Source organism: Pristiophorus japonicus, chromosome 3, assembly GCF_044704955.1.
Source record: "Pristiophorus japonicus isolate sPriJap1 chromosome 3, sPriJap1.hap1, whole genome shotgun sequence".
NCBI lineage: Eukaryota > Metazoa > Chordata > Chondrichthyes > Pristiophoridae > Pristiophorus > Pristiophorus japonicus.
In genome coordinates, this window is record NC_091979.1 from 231,565,447 (window position 1) to 231,579,173 (window position 13,727).

At 52.5% G+C, this 13,727-nt stretch overlaps 1 protein-coding gene across 1 annotated transcript in view; it reads right to left on the bottom strand.

Annotated features, from left to right (window-relative positions):
- LOC139255418 (uncharacterized) overlaps positions 1-13,727 on the bottom strand; it is a 40,399-nt gene that overhangs the window by 20,817 nt on the left and 5,855 nt on the right. The window contains exons 3-5 of the mRNA XM_070873916.1: positions 11,752-12,907; positions 10,094-10,246; positions 4,565-4,706 (exon numbers count right to left, since the gene is read on the bottom strand). Coding sequence (XP_070730017.1) covers positions 4,565-4,706; positions 10,094-10,246; positions 11,752-12,907 — 1,451 coding nt within the window. The remainder of the gene's footprint in view (positions 1-4,564; positions 4,707-10,093; positions 10,247-11,751; positions 12,908-13,727) is intronic.

The window sequence follows — 13,727 nt, forward strand, 5'->3', positions numbered from 1 at the left end:
TCTGCACTGCTCGTTCCGCCTGGCCGTTTGAGGCCGGCTTGTCCGGTGCCATTCTGACATGGCTGATTCCATTGCCTGCCATGAAGTCCTGGAATTCAGTGCTTGTGAAGCATGGGCCATTGTCGCTGACCAAGATGTCCGGCAGACCATGGGTGGTGAACATTGCCCGTGGGCTTTCTACCGTGGCAGAGGATGTGCTTAAATTTAAAATGGCACACTCAATCCATTTGGAGTAGGCGTCTACTACAACCAAAAACATTTTTTCCATGAAAGGACCTGCGTAGTCCACATGGATGCGTGACCATGGCTTGGCGGGCCAGGACCAGAGGCTAAGGGGGGCTTCCATGGGTGTGTTGCCCAGCTGAGCACACGTGTTGCACCTGCGAAAACAAAGTTCCAGGTCTGCATCTATCCCTGGCCACCAAACGTGTGACCTGGCAATTGCCTTCATCATGAAGGTTCATTGTGAAGTTCTCTGATAAACACCTCTGTGCCCTTCTGGGGCATGACTACTCGGTTTCCCCACAGTAGGCAATCGGCCTGAATCGAGAGTTCATCCTTGCGCCTATGAAACGGTTTAAACCACTCAGGGCATGCCCCATTGTGGCTGCCCAGTCCCCATTCAGGACACATTTCTGAACTAAAGACAGTAGCGGGTCTTTATTTGTCCAGACTTTAATCTGATGGGCTGTCACAGGTGAGCCTTTGCTTTCGAAAGCTTCAACAGCCATGACCATCTCAGCATCATGCTCAGTTGCCCCTCAGTGGTGGCTCGTGGGAAACTGCTGAGTGCATCGGCACAGTTTTCAGTGCCCGGTATGTGCTCTATTGTGTAGTCACAGGCAGCTAATGTAAGTGTCCACCTCTGTATGCGGGCCAATGCATTCGCATTTATGGCCTTGTTGTTGGCCAAAAGGGACGTTAGGGGTTTGTGATCTGTCTCCAGCTCAAATTTCCTGCCAAACAGGTACTGGTGCATTTTTTTTTACTGCATATACACATGCAAGCGCTTCCTTTTCTACCATCCCGTAGCCCCTTTCTGCCTGGGACAGACTTCTGGAAGCATAAGCTACCGGCTGTAACTGACTATTGGCATTCACATGCTGCAACACACACCCGACCCCATAGGACAACGCATTGCACGTTAAAACCAGTTTCTTATACGGGTCATATAACATTAACAGTTTGTTGGAGCATAACAAATTGCGTGCTCTATTAAAAGCCCTTTCCTGGCTGTCCCCCCAGACAATCGCGACCTTTGCGTAGGAGCACGTGTAGCAGCTCTAACAGCGTGCTCAATTTGGGAAGAAAGTTGCCAAAATAATTCAGGAGCCCCAGGAACGAACGCAGCTCCGTCGTGTTACGGGGTCTGGGTGCTCTCTGGATCGCTTCCGTCTTGGACGCAGTAGGTCTGATCCCATCTGCTGTTACCCTCCTCCCCAGGAATTCTACCTCTTGAGCTAAGAAGACGCACTTCGCCTTTTTCAGTTGCAGCCCTACCCGGTCCAGTCTGCGTAGCACCTCCTCCAGGTTGTGGAGGTGTTCTTCAGTATCGCGACCTGTGATGAGGATGTCGTCTTGAAAAACCACCGTCCTTGGAATCGACTTGAGGAGGCTTTCCTTATTTCGCTGAAAGATCGCGGTGGCCGAGCGAATCCCGAACGGACATCTGTTGTACTCAAACAACCCCTTGTGTGTCGTGATGGTGGTCAGCTTCTTCGACTCACTCGCCAGCTCCTGGGTCATGTAAGCTGAGGACAGGTCCAATTTTGAAAAAGGTTTGCCACCGGATAGCGTCGCAAAGAGGTCCTCCGCTCTCAGTAGCGGGTACTGGTCTTGGAGTGACACCCGATTGATGGTGGCCTTGTAATCACCACATACCCTGACCGACCCATCCGCCTTGAGCACCGGCACGATCGGGCTCGCCCAGTCACTGAATTCGACTGGCGAGATGATGCCTTCCCTCAGCAGGCGGTCCAATTCGCCTTCTATCTTTTCCCACATCACGTACGGCACCGCTCTGGCCTTGTGGTGTACTGGCCTGGAGTCCGGGTTTATGTGAATCACTACCTTGGCCCCCATGAAAGTGCCGATGCCGGGTTGAAATAATGAGTCAAATTTGTCCAGGACCTGTGAGCATGATACTCGCTCCACAGAGGAAATTGCATTGACATCGCCCCATTTCCAGTTCATGACAGCAAGCCAACTCCTCCCTAGTAGTGCGGGACCGCCCCCCGGGACAATCCAGAGTGGCAACCTGTTCTCCGAATCTTTGTGGGTCACGACTACCGTGGCGCTGCCTAACACCGGAATGATCTGCTTTGTATATATCCGTAACAGTGTGTCAATTGGCAATAATTTTGGCCTCCTGGCCTTGGACACCCATAACCTTTCGAACTGTTTGATACTCATCGGGGACTGGCTGGCCCCCGTGTCTAGCTCCATTAATACTGGGATGCCATTGAGGAGCACTTTCATCATTATCAGTGGCATCCTAGTATATGAACTGTATATGTGCTCCACATGAACTCGCTGAACTTCAACTTCCAGCGATTTCCCCCAGTATTCATTTGGCCTCGTAGGGCTTACATCGGGCCTGTCCACCTCGTACATCAACCTGGCTGCAGGCTTCCTGCACATACGTGCCAAGTGACCGCTGACGTTGCAGTTTCTGCAGGTATATTGCTGATACCTGTAAGCTCTGGCTGGGTGTTTGCCTCCACACCTCCAGCATGAGCTGGAGGCCCCATTGTTGAAAACAAAAGGTCCATTACCAGTCGATTGTCTCTGACTGTCTCTGTAACTGTCCTTAAATGCACCATTAACAGGTGTTGATGGCCCCATTACTGGCCGTATTGTCCATTGCGATGGCATGAATCGACGTTCAGCTAGCCATTGTCTCTGTTGAATTCCCCCTTTGGGTTCGATTGCATGCTGGGGCATGTCCGATTGCCCTTGTCTGCCTAGAGAACTGTGTGCCGCGTTAACAATGTTGACTCCCTGGTCGTTTGCCGCATTTGACCCAAGACTTTTGCCATAAATCATTCTGGTCTCTTCCTCCCCGGAGATAATTGTCTGGGCTATCAGAGCCGCCGCTTCCAAGGTCAAGTCTTTGGTCTCAATCAGTTTCCAGCGTGCCTGATGCCCTCAATAAAAAAGTCTCGCTGCATCTCCGCTCTGTATGCATCTGGGAACTTACATAGGCTCGCCAGTCGCCGGAGATCTGCCACGAAGTCTGGAACGCTTTACTGTTCTCGCCACCGGTGCATGTAAAACCGGTGCCTCGCCATGTGCATGCTGCTCGCCGGTTTAAGGTGTTTCCCGATCAACTTACTGAGCTCTTCAAACGTCTTGTCCACAGGCTTCTCTGGCGCTAGAAGGTCCTTCTTCAGGGAGTATGTTCTGGATCCACAAATCTGTCAGGAGATGAACCCTGCATTTGTCGGCCGAATCCTGTCCCAACCATTCCTTAGTGACAAAACTTTGCTGTAGTCTCTCAATAAAGTCATCCCAATCATCACCAACACAGTACCTCTCTTCTGTGCTGCTAGCGGCCACGATCGCGTGGTTTAAATCCCAGTTTCTCGTCGCCAATAATATGTCCTTACTGTACAGTATAAATGCACACGAGGCCCATACTTGAGAGAAGGTCACTCTGTGACCAGTTACCTTTATTACCAAGACCTCAAGAGACTGAAGGTGGGTGGAGCTTCCCCTTTTATACCGGAAAGTCCAGGTTAGGAGTGTCTCCCACAAGTTCGCCCCCTGTGGTCAATGTTCTCAAGGTGTACAACTTAGGTCAGCTTATACATGGGTTACAATGATAGTTGAATACATGACAGGCCGTGGGAGGGGAGAGTGTACATGGGCCGTGGGAGGGGTGAGTGTACATGGGCCGTGGGAGGGGAGAGTGTACATGGGCCGTGGGAGGGGAGAGTGTACATGGGCCCTGGGGGGGGAAGAGTGTACATGGGCCATGGGAGGGGAGAGTGTACATGAGCCGTGGGAGGGGTGAGTGTACATGGGCTGTGGGAGGGGAGAGTGTACATGGGCCCTGGGGGGGGGGGGGGGGGGGGGGAGAGTGTACATGGGCTGTGGGAGGGGAGAGTGTACATGGGCTGTGGGAGGGGAGAGTGTACATGGGCTGTGGGAGGGGAGAGTGTACATGGGCTGTGGGAGGGGAGAGTGTACATGGGCTGTGGGAGGGGAGAGTGTACATGGGCTGTGGGAGGGGAGAGTGTACATGAGCCGTGGGAGGGGTGAGTGTACATGGGCTGTGGGAGGGGAGAGTGTACATGGGCCCGGGGGGGGGGGGGGGGGAAGAGTGTACATGGGCTGTGGGAGGGGAGAGTGTACATGGGCTGTGGGAGGGGAGAGTGTACATGGACTGTGGGAGGGGAGAGTGTACATGGGCTGTGGGAGGGGAGAGTGTACATGGGCTGTGGGAGGGGATTCGATGGGTGGGTTGAGTGACAGAGAAGAAGTAAATTAAGAGGACTTGAAATAATCTTTAACAAAACACTTCAGAAAAAAAAATGAATAAAAGAGTATGGTTTTAACCCACCGGTCAGCTGGGTGTCCTGGGTTACGTAGAGTATTGATCCCTGGCGATCACATATAACCGCGTGTGGCACAAGCACGACAGAATCCGGTTCCAGCCTCAGGAAGTTCCAAAGTCTCTTCTGCCAATCCGACACAATCATTTCCTGGGAACACAGGGCAGGGGGTGAGGGGGCATTTACCCACATTGATCACAGGGCAGGGGGTGAGGGGGCATTTACCCACATTGATCACAGGGCAGGGGGCATGTACCCACACTGATCACAGGGCAGGGGGTGAGGGGATGTGTACCCACACTGATCACAGGGCAGGGGGCATTTACCCACATTGATCACAGGGCAAGGGGTGAGGGGATGTGTACCCACACTGATCACAGGGCAGGGGGCATGTACCCACACGGATCACAAGGCAGGGGGTGAGGGTCGTGTACCCACACTGATCTCGGGGTGAGGGGTCATGTACCCACACTGATCACAGGCAGGGGCTGAGGGGGCGTGTACCCACACTGATCACAGGGCAGGGGGCGAGGGTGGGCGTGTACCCATACTAATTACAGAGCAGGGGGCGTGTACCCACACTGATCACAGGGCTCGGGGTGAGGGGGCGTGTACCCACACTGATCACAGGGCTCGGGGTGACGGGGCGTGTACCCACACTGATCACAGGGCAGGACAGGGTGTGAGGGGGTGTGTACCCACACTGATCACAGGGCTCGGGGTGAGGGTGAGCGTGTACCCACACTGATCACAGGGCAGGGCAGGGTGTGAGGGGGTGTGTACCCACACTGATCACAGGCAGTCTCTGAACCAACGCAATGTACCCGGTGTTATACAGTGACAGACCTGTACCCACGTGTACTGAACCCCTGTGTTATACAGTGACAGATCTGTACCCCAGTGTTATACAGTGACATACATGTACCCACCAGTAATGTACCCGGTGTTATACAGTGACGGACCTGCACCCACTAGTATTGTACCCCAGTGTTATACAGTGACTGACCTGTACCCTTCAGTAATGTACCCCAGTGTTATACAATGACAGACCTGTACCCATCAGTACTGTACCCCAGTGTTATACAGTGACGGACCTGCACCCACCAGTACTGTACCCCAGTGTTATACAGTGACGGACCTGTACCCACCAGTATTGTATCCCAGTATTATACAGTGACGGACTTGTACTCACCAGTACTGTACCCCAGTGTTATACAGTGACAGACCTGGTTAAAATCAGCCTGTATAATTGTCCTCATGGGAGCCTCTGAGATGTCCCTGAAGTCCTATGGGCAATACAGTTTATTATGCCCGTAATCCCCTAACGCTTGGTAAACACAATTAGCTCCTAGCAGCCCCAGCACTGGTGGAGCAGGGTGATCAATATCTGCCACCTCTCCTCTCTCTCCATCGCTGCCGCTCCAGTCCCCAAGTGATCACTAGAAGGATGAGCTCAATATTGTGAGCAGAGTGTGACAGCCAGTTTACATACTAATGATCACCATTAATACTTGTGAGAAAGCACTGCTCTCTCATTGCACCGAGAGACAAGCTGGAGAGGGTCGACCGATCGACGCACGTCCCACTGTACCGGGTGTTGTATCGATGAGACACTGGCTTCTCATCCATCCTGGTTAAGGGATTACTGCAGGCGGCAGCTCAATCGAGATGAATGAATTGAATGTTGTGAGAGCAACGTAACCTTCCTCAGTAATGAATGGTGTTTAAACAGGAAGGAGGTGGTTTTATTCCCTGCCAATCCTTCTCACCTTCCCTCCGAAGCGCCCTGTCCACTGCTGCCCCCCACTCTCCCCCACGCCCCACTCCCCCAACATAGAAACATAGAAAATAGGTGCAGGAGCAGGCCATTCGGCCCTTCGAGCCTGCACCGCCATTCAATGAGTTCATGGCTGAACATGCAACTTCAGTACCCCATTCCTGCTTTCTCGCCATGCCCCTTGATCCCCCTAGTAGTAAGGACTTCATCTAACTCCTTTTTGAATATATTTAGTGAATTGGCCTCAACAACTTTCTGTGGTAGAGAATTCCACAGGTTCACCACTCTCTGGGTGAAGAAGTTTCTCCTCATCTCTGTCCTAAATGGCTTACCCCTTATCCTTAGACTGTGACCCCTGGTTCTGGACTTCCCCAACATTGGGAACATTCTTCCTGTATCTAGCCTGACTAAACCCGTCAGAATTTTAAACGTTTCTATAGATCCCCTCTCATTCTTCTGAACTCCAGTGAATACAAACCCAGTTGATCCAGTCTTTCTTGATATGTCAGTCCCGCCATCCCGGGAATCAGTCTGGTGAACCTTTGCTGCACTCCCTCAATAGCAAGAACGTCCTTCCTCAAGTTAGGAGACTAAAACTGGACACAATACTCCAGGTGTGGCCTCACCAAGGCCCTGTACAACTGTAGCAACACCTCCCTGCCCCTGTACTCAAATCCCCTCGCTATGAAGGCCAACATGCCATTTTCTTTCTTAACCACCTGCTGTACCTGCATGCCAACCTTCAATGACTGATGTACCATGACACCCAGGTCTCATTGCACCTCCCCTTTTCCTAATCTGTCACCATTCAGATAATAGTCTGTCTCTCTGTTTTTACCACCAAAGTGGATAACCTCAAATTTATCCACATTATACTTCATCTGCCATGCATTTGCCCACTCAGCTAACCTATCCAAGTGACTCTGCAGCCTCATAGCATCCTCCTCACAGCTCACACTGCCACCCAGTGTCATCCGCAAATTTGGAGATACTACATTTAATCCCCTCGTCTAAATCATGAATGTACAATGTAAACAGCTGGGGCCCCAGCACAGAACCCTGCGGTACCCCATTAGTCACTGCCTGCCATTCTGAAAAGTACCCATTTACTCCTACTCTTTGCTTCCTGTCTGACAACCAGTTCTCAATCCACGTCAGCACACTACCCCCAATCCCATGTGCTTTAACCTTGCATGTTAATCTCTTGTATGGGACCTTGTCGAAAGCCTTCTGAAAGTCCAAATACACCACATCAACTGGTTCTCCCTTGTCCACTCTACTGGAAACATCCTCAAAAAATTCCAGAAGATTTGTCAAGCATGATGTCCCTTTCACAAATCCATGCTGACTTGGACCTATCATGTCACCTCTTTCCAAATGCGCTGCTATGACATCCTTAATAATTGATTCCATCATTTTACCCACTACCGATGTCAGGCTGACCGGTCTATAATTCCCTGTTTTCTCTCTCCCTAATTTTTTTTAAAGTGGGGTTACATTGGCAACCCTCCACTCCATAGGAACTGATCCAGAGTCTATGGAATGTTGGAAAGTGACTGTCAGTGCATCTGCTATTTCCAAGGCCACCTCCTTAAGTACTCTGGGATGCAGACCATCAGGCCCTGGGGATTTATCGGCTTCAATCCTATCAATTTCCCAAACAAAATCTCCCGACTAATAAGGATTTTGCTCAGTTCCTCCTTCTTACTAGACCCTCTGACCCCTTTTATATCCGGAAGGTTGTTTGTGTCCTCCTTAGTGAATACCGAACCAAAGTACTTGTTCAATTGGTCTGCCATTTCTTTGTTCCCAGTTATGACTTCCCCTGATTCTGATTGCAGGGGACCTACGTTTGTCTTTACTAACCTTTTTCTCTTTACATATCTATAGAAGCTTTTGCAGTCCATTTTAATGTTCCCTGCAAGCTTCCTCTTGTACTCTATTTTCCCTGCCCTAATCAAACCCTTTGTCCTCCTTTGCTGAGTTCTAAATTTCTCCCAGTCCCCAGGTTCGCTGCTATTTCTGGCCAATTTGTATGCCACATCCTTGGCTTGAATATACTATCCCTGATTTCCCTGGATAGCCACAGTTGAGCCACCTTTCCTTTTTTATTTTTACGCCAGACAGGGATGTACAATTGTTGTAGTTCATCCATGCGGTCTCTAAATGTCTGCCATTGCCCATCCACTGTCAACCCCTTAAGTATCATTCGCCAATCTATCCTAGCCAATTCATGCCTGATACCTTCAAAGTTACCCTGCTTTTAGTTCTGTACCATGGTTTCTGAATTAACTGTTTCATTCTCCATCCTAATGTAGAATTCCACCATATTATGGTCACTCTTCCCCAAGGGGCCTCGCACAACGAGATTGCTAATTAATCCTCTCTCGTTACACAACACCCAGTCTAAGATGGCCTCCCCCCTAGTTGGTTCCTCGACATATTGGTCTAGAAAACCATCCCTTATGCACTCCAGGAAATCCTCCACCATCATATTGTTTCCGGTTTGGTTAGCCCAATCTATATGCATATTAAAGTCACCCATGATAACTGCTGCACCTTTATTGCATGCACCCCTAATTTCCTGTTTGATGCCCTCCCCAACATCATTACTGGTGTTTGGAGGTCTGTATACAACTCCCACTAGCGTTTTTTGCCCCTTGGTATTCCATAGCTCCACCCATACCAATTCCACGTCATCCAAGCTAATGTCTTTCCTTACAATTGCATTAATTTCCTCTTTAACCAGCAACGCCACCCCGCCTCCTTTTCCTTTCTGTCTATCCTTCCTAAATGTTAAATACCCCTGGATGTTGAGTTCCCAGCCTTGGTCACCCTGGAGCCATGTGTCCGTGATGCCTTATTCCGAATACTCCTCGCATTGAGGCACAGAGCCTTCAGGTTTGCCAATTTATCACACTTAGACCCTTTAGAATTTTGCTGCAAAGTGGCCCTTTTTGTTTTTTGCCTTGGATTTCTCTGCCCTCCACTTTTACTCATATCCTTTCTGTCTTTTGCTTCTGTCTCCAATTTGTTTCCCTCTGTCTCCCTGCATTGTGCGCTCCCCAACTCCCAACTCCTCCCCCTGCCCCTCACTCCCCTCTCCCCCACCCCACTCCCTACTCCTCCCAACGTCCCTCACTCTCCCCCCAATGCCCCACTCCCAACTCCTCCCCCCACCCCCGCCCCTCCACTCATCCCCCATCAGGATAGACAGCGAGTGTCAGTAACTATCAGACAGTGCTGGGATTCCCAGCCACGTCAATCCGATTCTCCCCCAAAGCATGTACGCACTCACATACACATGCACTCGTTCATGAGTGAGTTAATTTACCCCAATCATTTCCCCTTTTTAAAAAAAAATTTGTTCCAGGGATGTGGGCGTCGCTGGCAAAGCCAGCATTTATTGCCCATCCTTAACTGCCCTTGAGAAGGTGGTGGTGAGCCGCCTTCTTGAACCGCTGCAGTCCGTATGGTGAAGGTACTCCCACAGTGCTGTTAGGGAGGGAGTTCCAGGATTCTGACCCAGATGAAGGAACGGCCGATATATTTCCAAGTCGGGATGGTGTGTGACTCGGGGGCAGCTCAAAAGCTATCCTGGATGACTGGACACGGAGCAGGAATCAAAGCTGGGACCTCCCCCAGGGGCCAGGAGGCTCAGACTGAACTCGGGAGCACGTGGTCTGTTTGGCTCATTCCCCCAGCAGAGCCAGCGAGGGAAGGGGAGGGGGCGACTCACTGTTTAAGGAAAGTAACAGACCTTTTTCAGCAGCAGGAGTTGTCCTGTCGTCTGGTCCTTGACTCGGAACCAGTTATTGCCCAACTCCTGGACACAAGCAAACTCCACACCGGGCCGGTAATAGCAGACACTGCCGTGCTCTGCCGGGCTCAGTCCCACTCGGGCTCCGTCTCGCTGCAAGCACAAAATATCGAAGTTCAGATTCGTCACCCGACCTTAGGAGACCTCAATTGTAACAGGAGCACCTCGGTGGTGTCGCAGATTTTGAGGCTCGAAGAAAGAACGAGCAAACTTGCATTTCTATAGCGCCTTTCACATCCTCACCACGTCCCAAAACGCTTTACAGCCAATTATGTACTTTTTGGAGTGTAGTCACTGTTGTAATGTAGGAAACGTGGCAGCTCAGCAAGCTCCCATAAACAGCACAGTGATAATGACCAGATAATCTGTTTTAGTGATGTTGATTGAGGGATAAATATTGGCCCCAGGACACCAGGGATAATGTCCCTCCTCTTCTTTGAAATAGTGCCACGGGATCTTTTGCGTCCACCTGAGAGAGCAGACAGGGTCTTGGTTTATCGTCTCATCCGAAAGACGGCACATCCGACAGTGCAGCCCCTCCTACAGTGCGGCACTCCCTCAACACTGCCCCTCCGACAGTGCAGCGCTCCCTCAGTACTGCCCCTCCGACAGTGCAGCGCTCCCTCAGTACTGCCCCTCCGACAGTGCGGCGCTCCCTCAGTACTGCCCCTCCAACAGTGCAGCACTCCCTCAGTACTGCCCCTCCGACAGTGCGGCGCTCCCTCAGTACTGCCCCTCCAACAGTGCAGCACTCCCTCAGTACTACCCCTCCGACAGTGCAGCGCTCCCTCAGTACTGCCCCTCCCAGAGTGCGGCACTCCCTCAGTACTGCCCCTCCCAGAGTGCGGCACTCCCTCAGTACTGCCCCTCCCAGAGTGCGGCACTCCCTCAGTACTGCCCCTCCCAGAGTGCGGCACTCCCTCAGTACTGCCCCTCCCAGAGCGCGGCGCTCCCTCAGTACTGCGCCTCTAACAGTGCAGCACTCCCTCAGTACTACCCCTCCGACAGTGCGGCGCTCCCTCAGTACTGCCCCTCCGACAATGGAGCGCTCCCTCAGTACTGCCCCTCCCAGAGCGCGGCGCTCCCTCAGTACTGCCCCTCCAACAGTGCAGCGCTCCCTCAGTACTGCACTGAGAGTGTCGGTCTGGATTTCTTTGCGCTCAAGTCCCTGGAGTAGGACTTGAACCCACAACCTTCTGACCCAGAGGCGAGAGTGCTGCCCACTGAGCCACAACTTATGCCAACAGGATCTAGAGGGAAGTGACTGTGGCGCAAACCATCCACGATTTCCCTTCATGCTAATGGGGTGGCACATTGATTCAATCATTCTCCACCCCCAATAGACGCACCATGCCCCCGAACCCTACTCGCTCAAGAGGCAATAGCACCGGAGACAGAGGGCCAGGGTCAATGCCTTGAAGCAATGGCGACCCCCATTCATAAGAACATAAGGAGTCGGTTATCTGGCCCCTCGAGCCTCCTCCGCCATTTAATGAGATCATGGCTGATCTGATCATGGACCCAGCTCCACTTCCCTGCCCGCTCCCCATAACCCTTCACTCCCTTATCGTTCAAAAGAAAAAAAAACGTCCACTTACCATGGTAACAATTACTTTGTCCATGTACGGCTCCCTCCCTGGGCTGGAAAGGGCAAGACCTGAATCCAGCAGCTCAAAGCATTGGCTGTTTTCCAGAAAGGCCTTGATATAGATCCTTCGCAACTCATCCAGCACTCGAGCGGTGAGTTCCCTTGTCACCCTGCAGTAAGCCAGCGCCACAGACTCCCCGATGAACCGTTCGGATGGGCGAGGAGGCTGCTTGCTCCTCTGCCTCTTCTTCCTCCTCCTCGTGGCCTCTTGTCCCGACGACGTCCGATCTCCCCCCGGCGAGCCGGCCGTTAGTGACTCGGACAGCGGAGGGTCTGGGCGGGACACCTCCTCCGCGGGACGCGGCACCCAGCCATCGCAGGGCCCGGGAGTCCCAGCGAACGCAGACACTGGGCGCTGGGGTCCGTCACCATCCTCGGCCCCTCCGGCTCGCCCGCCCTCCTTCCCGCTGGGACTGCGGTACAGGTCGACCCCGTCACAGTACAAGTCTCCGATATTCCCCCCCAACATCCAACCCTCCACCTGGTGAGCCTGGGAGAGGATCCCAGCGCTCCGGCGGTCCAGGGTGAGGTTTCCGTTCCCATCGGTCTCCATCACGGAGGTGGGCACTTCAGCCGGTGCCCTCTGACCCTGTTCTTGGGTCAACTCCGGTCCGCCCCCGATTGACCATCCCACAGGACCATGCACACTTCCCGCGCCGCCGTCCACCAGACCCGGTTTGGGGCTCGTTCCCAGACTGAAGGGGACTGTGCTGGACCCCAAGCTCTTGCCAGGGCCGCTGCTCCGACCGGGGGTCTCCTGGGAAAGGGTCTTAGAGGAGTTGCGGCCCGCTAGCGCCCGAGTGATCCCGTAGTCAGTGCGCCGGATGGAGAGAATCGGGCTCCCAGCCGTGTGCGCGCGGGGGCCGGGCGAGAAGCTGTACATGAAGGTAGTGTTGGCCCGAGGGGTGGTCTCGCAGATGGGGAGGGGTATCTGGCGGACCGGGAGGGGGGTCTGGCGGACCAGGAGGGGTGTCTGGCAGACGTGACTCGGCAGCCCTCCCGAGGGCACTAGCTGTGCCGTGAGGTCGATGTCGCTCTCCGTCGCGATCAGCGGCTCGGTTCCAGCGGGGAATTCAACTTCTCCATCGTCGTCGGAAACCTCTTCCCTGTTGGGAAAACAGGCCGGTATCAGATTGGCCGCACCGTGTTATATCGCTGGTTGAAGCTGGAGTTTGGAGAGGGTGAAATTACTGGTTATCTTTCTGTTTATCTAGTTCAAGAATATCAGTTTGGGGTCAGGAATTAGAGAGTAAAGCTCCCTCTACACTGTCCCATCAAACACTCCCAGGGCAGGTACAGCACGGGTTAGATACAGAGTAAAGCTCCCTCTACACTGTCCCATCAAACACTCTCAGGGCAGTACAGCACGGGTTAGATACAGAGTAAAGCTCCCTCTACACTGTCCCATCAAACATTCCCAGGGCAGGTACAGCATGGGTTAGATACAGAGTAAAGCTCCATCTACACTGTCCCATCAAACACTCCCAGGGCAGGTACAGCATGGGTTAGATACAGAGTAAAGCTCCCTCTACACTGTCGTATCAAACACTCCCAGGGCAGGTACAGCACAGGTTAGATACAGAGTAAAGGTTAATGTGTTTCACAACCAGCCTCCAGTGCCTCCCCTCACATCCTACCCAGGATTACACAGGATATACGGCACAGAAACAGGCCATTCGGCCCAACCGGTCCATGCTGGCGTTTATGCTCCACTCGAGCCTCCTCCAGTCTTTCCTCATCTAAATCTATCAACATAACCCTCTATTCCCTTCTCCCTCATATGCTTGTCCAGCCTACCCTTAAATACATCGATACTATTCACCTCAACCCCTCCCTGTGGTAGCATCTTCATTGTGAAGATACAGACACCAAACATAGCTCATGTGCGGGCCATCGAGACCAGTTCAAGCTTTAGTACAGTTGGGG